Source organism: Sciurus carolinensis, chromosome 11, assembly GCF_902686445.1.
Source record: "Sciurus carolinensis chromosome 11, mSciCar1.2, whole genome shotgun sequence".
NCBI classification, from domain to species: Eukaryota; Metazoa; Chordata; class Mammalia; order Rodentia; family Sciuridae; genus Sciurus; species Sciurus carolinensis.
In genome coordinates, this window is record NC_062223.1 from 30385470 (window position 1) to 30397211 (window position 11742).

The 11742-nt window shown below is 37.5% G+C and overlaps 1 protein-coding gene and 1 pseudogene across 1 annotated transcript; both read right to left on the reverse strand.

The window, feature by feature from the left end:
- Positions 1 to 946: 946 nt before the first annotated feature.
- LOC124959412 (olfactory receptor 4C46-like) lies at positions 947 to 1591 on the reverse strand. Its single transcript, XM_047517887.1, has one exon. It carries the CDS (start codon positions 1589 to 1591, stop codon positions 947 to 949), a length of 645 nt encoding a protein of 214 aa, XP_047373843.1.
- A 9211-nt stretch (positions 1592 to 10802) lies between these two features.
- LOC124959413 (olfactory receptor 4C46-like) lies at positions 10803 to 11738 on the reverse strand (annotated as a pseudogene).
- Positions 11739 to 11742: the final 4 nt, after the last annotated feature.

The window sequence follows — 11742 nt, forward strand, 5'->3', positions numbered from 1 at the left end:
CAGTTTTATCTGAGATGGCAACTAGTGTATTTATCTGACATTTTCCTCATCATTTCCTGAAGGTACATCATAGGAGTTAAGAGCGTGGTCTGGAAAATCACCAGCATTCTGGTTATTGGATGATCACTGTATCTATGTTGATATCTTCCTCATTTTCCAGTATATGCACAGGTAAAATGGAGATAATAACAGATATTTTAGTCAGCTTTAGTGTGGCTATGACCAGAGTCCTTGACAATAACAACTTGGAGGAATGTTTTTACTGGGTGGTCATGGTTTCAGAGGTCTCCATCTGTAAAATCTGACCCTACTGTTCTGGGTCCAGTGCAGCACATCATAAGGGAAAGGCCCATGGGAGGAAAGCTCAGATCATGGCCAGGTGGGGAGAAGATGGGGGGAGGAAGGACTGCAGGGAAGAGGCAACCTTCCAGGGTACATCCTCAGTGACCTCCTCCAGTCGTGCTCCTCCTGCCTACAACTGACACCCAGTCAGTCCATTCAAACTAGGATAGCCTATCAGTTCACTGCCCTCATAATCTAATCATTTATCTCTGATATTTCTACATTAACAGGTGCTTTGGGGACACATCTTGAATCCAAATCGTAACAGCAGTGTTTATATCTCATGAGTGTTATAGAGTTTATTGGCCAATACCACTATTTGTAATTCTTTCTTTCTTTCTTTTTTTTTTTACTTTCAGGAGAAGGATAGCATATGAATGCATACACATGATTGAAGGTATAAATACAAAGCCCTGATTATGACAAATTTTACAAATATGACAGAATGGTCTTGGGTTAGGTTTTCTCCACTATTTTGCATTCTTTGATGAAGGATTTATGAATAAGAGTATGTTTTTTCATATCATTGAGTATTTCTTTGCTGAGATTATTCAATATATTTTGATACTTTCTTCAACTAAATCAGTATTGGACTTGAGGTACCTTAATCTGTCATCTGAAAGTCTTTGCTGCTAAACAGTTTCTTAATGGCATTTTTCATCTGAGTATTTCTCAAGGTATAGATGAATGGATTTAACATAGGAGTAATCATAGTATAGAATACAGCAACTTCTTTATCAATGGGTAAAGCAGTTGGAGGTCTCATATACACAAATATGCAGGGAACAAAGAACAGGACAACCACTGTGATGTGGGAGACACAGGTGGACAGGGCTTGGCACCTGCTTTCCAGGCTGTGAGTCTTCAGGAAGTGCAGGATGAGCACATAGGAGACCAGCAAGAAGAGGAAGTTTAACAGGCAGATGAACCCATTGTTGGCAGCAACAAAGAGCCCCAGAGTGTGGGTATCAGTGCAGTCCAGATTGAGCAAAGGGTTCAGATCACACATAATGTGATCTATGACATTAGGGCCACAGAAGGGTAGTGGGAAGATGAAGAGGTGCTGGATGGTTGCATGGAGAAAGCCTCCCACCCAGGACACTCCCACTAGCAGCATGCATACTCTCCAGTTTATGATGGTTGCATAGTGCAAGGTCTTGTAGATGGCCACATAGTGGTCACATGACTTTGTTGTAAGCAGAAGGACCTCAGCACCTCCAAATAAATGCCCCCCAAAGATTTGAGTCATGCATGCATGGAACAAAATAGTTTTCCTTGTTTACAGTGAATCTACCATTGGCTTAAGGGTATTGACAGATGCATAGCACGCATCAATAAAGGAGAGATAGGCCAGGAAAAAGTACATGGGGGACCCCAACAATGAGCTGACTGTGATAGTGATCACAATAAGCATATTTCCTACCAGGCAGATGATGTAGATGAGCAAGAACATAGCAAATACAATTTTCTGCAACTTTGGATTTTCAGTAAGGCCCAGAAGAATGAACTCTGTCACATTATTCCTATTCTCCATGTACTTCATGTAAAAGTTCTGCACATACCTGAAAAACAAAATTGAACCTTGAATTTGTAAAACTTCTCCATTCTAATAAGTAAATAAATCATGGATTCTATTGAGTCATGAGAATTTATGTGAAGATTTTTGTATTTATATTTTTGAATGAAGTGAAAAAAATGTTCTGAGCACCCCTAATTGTCTGAGATGACTCAGAGACTAATTTGAATTCAGAGGTTACACTCATAGTGTAATGTAAACCCCAATAAGATAAGAGGTAGGAGCGGGATGTGACTGCCTTCAAGGTAAAACTAATGAATGTTACCCTTTTTTCCTTAGGAAATGGGGAAGCATGAGAGCTTAATAAGAATAGGAGTCAAGGATGATGGGAACTTAAAGAAGGGGAAATGAGATGTTACTATTGTAATCATCTTTTTGTGTCCTGGATGAAGGAGAGTGGGTTTAAGTAAGGGGTGAAAGCCAGAGATCATAATTCATGTAGCAGACTAATGATAACAATTGATGTAAAGAGAGGAGGATGACACTTAGGGAAATGCAACCAATGTACAAAAGAGCAACTATAAATTAAATCATAAAACTTCTTGAATAAATCTAATAACTTTGCAATACCTAATTATAAAACAAATGGTATTTGTTCTACCAAGTGCTTCACATGCACAATTCCTCTTAATATTTGAGGTAGCCTGTGTGACTGGGGTTGTTGCATCCTTCTTATAGGTAAGGAAATCATCTCAGAAACTAATATGTATAAGTACAATAATCTTGAATTGACATGTGTTCTAAGTGTTTTGTGAACATGTACTGATCTAGTTCTCACAACAAAGTGAATGGATAATGCTGTTATTTTTCTACCCACCTTTATACTTATTTATATATTCACAGAGGAGTTTAGGGTCCTATTCCAGAACAAGTAATTAATAAGTAGCAGAGTCAAGAAGAGAAAAAATAGATCATTAATGTTTTTTTTTTTTTAAAGATGGAGTCTTATGACACTCCTCAGACTGACATTAAAATTGTGATCCTCCTGCATCAGCCTTCTGAGTAGGTGGAATTATCGGTATGTACCTCTTCGTCTGGCTTCAAGTTAGTCCAATTTTTATTCATTTTTTTGTTCTTCAGTTCTTTAACATATATTGTTCTCCTTTTACCCTTAACCTATTAATTCCATACTATGTTATACTAAACAATGTGGAACTACTTCAGAGGAAAGTGTATACAAAGCAATATTATCAGCAGACACACAGACACATAATAATGCATTTGAACTCCCAAATATTAAGCAAATGAGTGTTTCTTCATTTTGGAAGGGTGCTTTTCATTGGCCTGCCCTCACACCCAGTTCTTCCTTCTCTAACACCATTATAAAATATGGACCCCAGAGTCACCTAGAAAATGTAAACAACCCACATGGTGGTTAAGAGAGAGACTGGTTTGACAGTCAGTAGGACCAGATTTACATCTTGTTTCTTCTGCTTACAATTTCTTTTACTAGGTACATTTCCTGACCCTGTACACATCTGTGTTATCACTTACAAAGTGAGGGTGACAATATCACCTCATAGATGTTTTGAGAATTGATTGTTACATGAGCACATGAATTACAGTTTTGGGGACACATATACGATTTTCATTTATTTCTATAGCTGTGTATGCAATCAGAAAAGTTAAATGGACAGTTTGAACAAGAATACAGAGATATTTTTAAGCCTTCAGTCAGCTCAGGAGTAATCCTTTGCATTACTGCTTTTAAAGAAGACATAGAGACCTGTTCTAACCACAGCAATTCATCCCAGAAAGACTTCTTATTTGTACTAGGGCTCTGTAGCTGATGATTTGTGTCATTTAATATTTACATCTAAGTTTTCTGTGTGTTAGAAGTGTACTTAAATTTTGTTTTTATCTGCACAATTAGTCTTGGTTATTAAATGAGGTATCTCATGGCAAATTAACTTTTCTTGTTGTTAGAGGGCTGGATTTTATACACAGCTCCATCACTATGAGTCTCAAATTGTCTAATGCTAAATTTGTTCAGTGATATTTACTATCTTTTTTAAAAGTGGGATGAGGATGAGATGAACTGTCCTATAACAGTATTCAACAAATGGCATTTTGACCATATTTAATAAATATACAAAAGAAATAATCTCTGAATATGATAAATTACAAAATTAATAAACATCAGCACTGTTGAAAAATCTTACCTTAGTAGTTTAGATGATTTTAATTGTATTTTGAGTGTTCAGAAAAAATTTCATCTTCAAAGAGACCTCCTCTTGAAATAAGAATTTTACATAAAGTGGAAGTACACTTCCAAAGAGACTATTCAGGTAACCTAACATCAAATCAAATGTTACTGTTGTGTCTTTAAAATTCTTTCCTTTTAAATTAAAGCCTAAATTATTTTAACAGAAAATCTGTGATTTGAATTTAGAATGGATTCACTTGATTACTGAGAGATGAAAATCATTCTGCTGCTCTGGTTCAGCAGGACAGAAGGCAGGAGTTTGGAAGGAAGTCTTCAAATGGGTCACTCATGATGAATCTTGCTCTAGATGAATTAACTACAATAAAAATATTGTCAACTCACAATACCAGGATATTTTAAAGAGGTTTCCAGAAGGACCTGGGGACCTTGCTTATACCTGTGCTTTCTCTCCAAGGAATTATATCTCTTGATGGATATAAATCACCTTAGAAGCAGATATTCTAGAAAGATGTATTTGAAAATCACCAACCTCTGAATGGGAAAGGCATTCCCTGAAGTTGGAACATAACTTCTTTCCTATCTGAAACTGAGTTGTTAGGAAAACTGAATGCCTTGTAAATAGGATTGTAGCATAAATCCAGTGTGGGTACAAGTATGTAGTTTCCCTGATCATGTGTGTCATAGAGAGAGTTTTTTTCTTATCAATATTAAATCCTTTCTGGAAACCCACTGTGAATCACTTGAGAACTAAAGAAGTGAAGGCATATTAATGACAGCTATTTTAAAGTTTTTAACTAAACATGCTGCTTTTCCTGATTTTCAGTGTTTAGGAAGTAGACAGAAACCTAAGAAGGGTCTAAGTAACAGTGCTCTCTGGGACTCAGCATGGAATGACAAGCAGCATTACGGATTTGGAGAGTCATTTAAAACACAGTAAGAGAGTTCCGCTCATTCCATAGTTTGTCAGTTGGAAAAATTTCTGTTACTTATTTGCCATTTTGTCATTTTAGGAGGTCTGTGCATTTTTTATTTTTTAAAAACCATTTATTTGAGATAATTAGCATACAAAATGCTGTACATGTATAACATGTACAACCTGATGTCTTGAGAGATACACATACACATGTGAAACTGTCGCCACAACTATGCCATGAAACTCTCATCACCTATCTGATCACCTTCAAATGTGTCTGCACAACTTCTTTTTATGTTGTTGATGATGATGATGATGAGAACATCTAACACAAAATCTGCCCTTTGAACAGTATTTTAAGTACACTCGACAGTATCCATCAGTATAAGCACAATGGTGTTTAAATCCCTAGAATTTATTCATGTTGTGCAACCAAATCATCATACCCTTTAATAGGCATCTCCCTCCTCCCCTCTCCCCAGCTCTTGAAAATGACAGTCCCACTCCCTATTTCTCTGAGTTAGACTATGTTAGATTTATCCTTAAGTGATATCACCTTGTATATGCCCTTTTTTGCCTGGCTTATTTTTCTTAACATAAGGTTTTCTGGGTTGATCCAAGATATTCTAAATGACAGGACTTCCTTTGTTTTTCTTTTTAATAATGCATTATATTTATATATAATATCAAAACCCATTTTGACATAATTATACAAGCATGGACCATAACCTGCTCCATTTTCAGTTCCCTATCTTCCTGTTTCTCTCCACTCCTTACTCCCCTTGTTCCACCTCCTGTACTCTATTAGTCTTCCTTTTATTTTTTCAGGTTTTAAAATTGATGCTTTATAGATATACCTAAAGGAGAAATTCCCTGTGGTATGTTAACATATATGAACGTACTGTAATTTGGTCAATTTTATTACATCATTCCTTCCTTTTCCTGTCCCTCTTCCTGCCTTCCCCACACCTTTGTTCCCCTCAATCCCCTTCCTCTGCTCCACTAATTTTCCTTCTACTTTTATGGGATTTCCCTTGTCTTTCCCCCTGGATTTTTGTCTAGCCTCATCAAGAAAGAGAAAATATTGGACTGTTGACTTTCTGAATCTGGTTTATTTCACTGAGGATGATGTTTTCTACTTCCATCCACTTACCAGCAAATGTCTTTGAGACTGAGTAAAACTTCATTGTGTGTATACCAATTTTCTTTATCCACAAATCTGTTGATAGGCACCTGAACTTGTTCCATAACTTGGCTGTCATGGGTTATGCTGCTATAAACATTGATGTGCCTATATCACTATAGTAAGCTAACTGTACTTTTGAATATATACTAAAGAGTGATATACATGGGTGATTTTGTGGTTTCATTCCTAGTGTTTTGAAGAATATCCATACTGCTTTCCAAAGTGATATTCATTCACTTGAAGTATTCTGCTTAAATATGTCAAGTAAGAACTCATTTAGACTACTAGGAAGTCTAAAATCAGCCAATCAAGATTATAGGTCTTTTCAGGTCAGCAGATATCTTCTTTAGCTCCCTTGTTCACTTGTTACTGTTTAGGGGTATTAGGTTCATTTTCTCTGACAAATAATTGAGGAATGAAACACAGAGAGAGAAAGCAGCAGGTCTATTGCAAAAGTGACAGAGACATACTTCTCCAAGAAGTCAGAAATCTAGTGGGGTAGTTTTGGCTTGTTCTTTTCATGGTCTCTGGAATTTCCTCCTTTCCTTATCTTCTCCCCTGTCCACACTCTCCTCACTATTATTGATTGGTGTCCCCTCTGTCCACTCACCTGTTTTAGTTTTTCTATTGCATCCCTACTAGGGGCAGGAGTACCAGCATGTCAGTCTGATTGGATCCCCCCCTGTGCCCAGAAGCACTTTCATCATGCAGACCCTCTCCACACTCCTTTGTCCTGACCCTTCTCCTGACCTCCTTACTCACCATCTTGCCCTGGCTCTAAGCCCTTCTATCCTCCCTCACACTGCAGTAGCTACAACACCAAAACCTAGGAGATGGAGTGCTTCCACTTGGCCCTTGCCTTCCCTGGGCCAATTATTCACTTTGCACTTAGTTTCCAGTCCAGGGACAACAGATTCCACTGGGGGGTTTCTCTGACAGGGACAAGCATTCACAGAAGTCTTCAGGGATGTCAGGGCTCCTCTCACAAACTTACTACTCACAGTTGTGATGGAGGTTAGTGTTCTGGACTCTCCTAGGATGGGTGAGTAGGTCTTAAGTGACAAATCACACTGCATTCTGATTTCTCAGTGTCTTAGGATCCCTTTCTAGTTCACTCACTGTGAGCCTCATTTGGTCCTTGTTCCAGGCAAATAAATGGAGTTCCTTTCAATTCCCTGAGCTGCAGTGCTAAAGAAGCAATCTTTGTTTAGTGGAGCCTGTATCAGTAAATTTGGCTCTATTCAAATTTATGTTTATTTCATCATTCTTGCATATTCTTAACATGTTAACACATGTACTCCTGCCTTCATGTCTGCATAAATTAGAAAGATCATGAACCCTTTGGAGTATATTTCACCTTTATATGGTCACACACTGAGATTCTTTAGGATTCTGCTGGGACTTGAGTCCAGTTAGAGATCTAGGAATCAAGAAGGGGTTAGGAGTCAGTCCTATAGAGAGTCAGCCTTGCCTCAGGGAAACTTCCTCAGGGGGCAGCCACTATGATTTCTTCATGCACTGTTGCAGCATTCCTTACACAGGCTGGGAAGACTAACTACTGGTGGTTACAGAGTCCCTCTGCTGGAGGTAGAGAGGCCCTTTTCACTTGCAAATTCACTCAGTTCTCTCCATTCTATCTTCTCAGTTCCCTCATCCATCTAGTGATGGAAGCTAGAACCTGGATCTCACTCATGACTCCTCCTTTTCTAATATTCCTCATTAATGGATTATTTTGTCTATAACTTCTAAATATATGGGGAACTATTTCTCTATTTCAGTTTATGATAATGAACCTGAAGTGGGATTTCTATGAATGTGTCATATGGAAGCAGGGACTGAAGGAGTGTTATGAGAGAGGGAGAAAATATGTGGTGCCATGGATTCAGGCTTTAGCCTGGGCCTTGGCAGCTCTGGAGTGCTCATTGCATGATCTGAAGCTCAGTCCCATCCCTGATGCCCATCCAATAAGGAAGACAAGCTTTTGAGAAAAAATAAAAAAGAAGCTTCATTGATTTGCTAGAGAAAGAGAAACACAAGGGAACTTCTGTCCTAGAGTCTGTGATTCCCTCCATCAGCAGCAACAGAGGATTTTAACGAGTTGATTCATAGGAAATCATGTTTTTCTCCTGAGATTAGGAGGAGGGATTATGGAGAAGAGATTACGGAGAGAAAGAGGAAAAGGAGAAAAAATATGTCTGTTTAAAAGCAGCAAGGGCTATATCCAAAGCATGAAGTTGACCATGCTGAAAATTGTAGTACATTTTTTTTTTCTACAGGGAGCAGGAGGACACACAACCTTTTAAACACTCTCTTGAAAGTCTTATTTTTCCACTTAGGGTCATAAAATAGTGAAATAATCCCTGGATAAAAATCTCCTACTTTCTTTGTTGTAGTTGCCAAGAGAAGGTTAGGGCTGTGAACTCTTAGCAGTCCAGAGTCACAGCACCTGGATCTTGTGCACAGTGACCTGGTGGTGGAATTTGAGCATAATTCAAGTATCCACCACACTCTGCTCTTCACCAGCAGGATCAGAGTTCAATCCCAGCATTTCACACTTAGATCATTATATTAGTTTCTGCCCTTCTCCTGCCCATCATACACCTCTGTAGATTAATCATACTGGGGCCAGGTTATTGTAATCTGAGATACAATCAAATCATTCACCATCTTAAAAATACTTTCTATATTTCACCCAAAGTTTCTGCCTTTAAACTTTTACACAAATTTGAGATCTTTTTTGATCTTGCCTGTTCTTGTCTCATTCTCAGGAGTACAATTTACCTTTACACTAACTTGATGCTCAACTTGGTGCCTGGCACTTGGGTTTCTGTAAACAAATGTTGAATAAAAATATAAATTAATAACCACAACCATGTTGAATGACTTAGTTTTCCTGCATATTTTGTTTTTAACTTACCTGTCATAGGAATGCTTTGATCCAACCTCTTGACGTTCAATCGCCTTACCCAGTTTTAATCCCATGAGTGCCATTTTTGTCTTTCCTTTTGTCTTTCCCATCTGTCCCCCCTCTCCAGGTCTTTGTTCATTGTCCATCCATTATGTCTTCATAGGACCCTGTCCATCTTAACATGTACATATAACACTCAGCAGTACTTTTCTACTCCCTTCTGGTGTCTCTCTCTTAAGTACCATGAAAGAAGAACTTAGGCATGTTTTATTCACCTTAGAAGTCCCTCCATATATTAATATTTTTGGAATCGAATATTGGAGCTTATTAATGAGTGAAGGAGGTTTTGAATGAAACAAAAAATAATCCTGAAATTGCTGTTGTAATAGACAGAGGTACTTATTGGACAAAGTAGGTTTTACTAATGAAATGTGATCTCCAAATAATAGAAAAATCATACACACCCCACATGCAGATGATAATAAAATCTTTCTAGGAGAATATCACAATACAATATTTGATCATATGCTAAGAAACTCAGTTCTAAGTTCTTTCTCATTCCTCAGTTTACACAAGGGTAAACACAAATTTTGATTTCCCTTAGAGGTCAGTCTGAATCAAATGACGACAGAAAAACATCTGTAGTCTTCAGTAGTCTTTTTTTTATTTACTGTATATTTTATTTATGTTACTTTAGACATTCATTTTTCATTCACTAGATATCAGAGGCAAAATGTTGTGCTACATTGCAGAAAATATTGTTTGCTATCAGACAAGTACTTAATGGAGCCTAGCTGTGCTTATTAAACTAGAAGTTCCTGTCTGACATTCAAGCATGTTTTTATTGGTTCACCCCTCATTCTCATGGATTATCATAGTAGAGCAACCTGAGTATAATGAGTTTTTCTGAAGACTATGAGAAAATTTGTTTGAATCTGCATTACTTGCTAATCAAAGATCAATGTTGCTTCAGGTTTGTAGCCCTAAAGTCCTTCAAAATATATTACTGTCAATTGTATATATATTTATATGAAGTTTTTTATGAAAATCATTAGATATTTATGTGTATAAATTCAACTATTACACGCAGTGTGTCCAATATTCTTTTCTTCATAAATGGTAATTAGTGCAATAATATGATCTATTTATTATAATCACTTGTCCTTGTAAGATAGAAATTAAGTGTATGAGTCAATAAATCTATCATACTCTATTTGTAGTATGTGTTCAGATAATTTCTTTTGTCAGTTTCCTGACAGATAAAATAGGGATAGTAATTGTGCTGTGCTTATTTCTTTTGAGTGTTATAATCATTTCTACTCAATACTGACATATTTAGTTTTTAATTTTTATTAGCACAGCATATGAATCAATGTGTGGAAATGAAGATAGCAAAAGCAATTCCTGATTTGATAAAAGTTCCCAAAAATGCAGAGTGGTTGTAGTTATTTCCCTTTCTCTGAACTAATTTTTCCTTTCTTGAAAGCAGAGAATTTTTGTTTGTTTTTGATTTTAATTCTTGGTGTTTTACATTTGTGAATAATACTGGGATTCATGATGTGAATTAACACACACACACACACAAAACATAATTTGCTAAATCTGAGATTGATTGAAAGAATTTTTTAATGAAAAAAATGTTTCTCTTTTAAGTGCTGCTTGCTAAGATCATTCAAAGGGGACTTTCCTCAGTTAAATCAGTGTTGGTCTTCAGGCATATTTATTTGTCCAACAAAGAAACTTCCTAGTAAATAATTTCCTAATGGTACTTTTCATCTGGGCATTTCGTAAGGTGTAGATCAAAGGATTTAACATGGGAGTTATCATCATGTAGAAAACAGCAACTGCCTTATCAATAGGTAAAGTAACTGGAGGTCTCAGGTACTCAAATAAGGAGGGAAAAAAGAATAAAAGGATCACTGTGATGTGGGAGACACAGGTAGAGAGGCCTTTGGGCCTGCCCTCCATGATCTGTGTCCTCAGGGAGCACAGGATGACCACATAAGAGACCAGCAGGAGGAGAAAGATTAGCAGACAGATGAACCCACTGTTGGCAATCACAAAGAGTCACAGAATATGGGTATCAGTGCAGGCCAGATTGAGTAAAGGAGTCAGATCACACATAAAGTGATCGATGACATTAGGGCCACAGAAGGGTAGTGGGAAAATGAAGAGGAGTTGGATGGTTGCATGAAGAAAGCCTCCCATCCAGGACACTCCCCCTAGCAGCATGCACACTCTCCAGTTCATGATGGTTGCATAGTGCAAGGGCTTGCAGATGGCCACATAGCGGTCATAGTCCATCACTGTGAGTAGAATTATCTCAGCACCTGCAAAAAAGTGTTCTCCAAAGACTTGGGCCATACATCCATTGAACAGAATGGTCTTCTTTTCAAGGAGTGAATCCACAATTAGTTTAGGGGTACTGACAGAGGGATAGCAGGCATCAATAAAGGAGAGATAGGCCAGGAAAAAATACATAGGTGAACCAAACAATGGGCTGCCAATGATGGCTATCACGATGACTAAATTTCCTAACATTGTGATGATGTAGATGAGCAAAAACACAGCAAATATAATTTTCTGCATCTTTGGGTTTTCTGTAAGTCCCAGAAGAACAAACTCTGTCACATTTCTGTTCATCATGTAC

Coding starts and splice junctions, on each gene's coding strand:
- LOC124959412 (XM_047517887.1), bottom strand. CDS start 1,591: ATGACTCAAATCTTTGGGGGGCATTTATTTGGAGGTGCTGAGGTCCTT.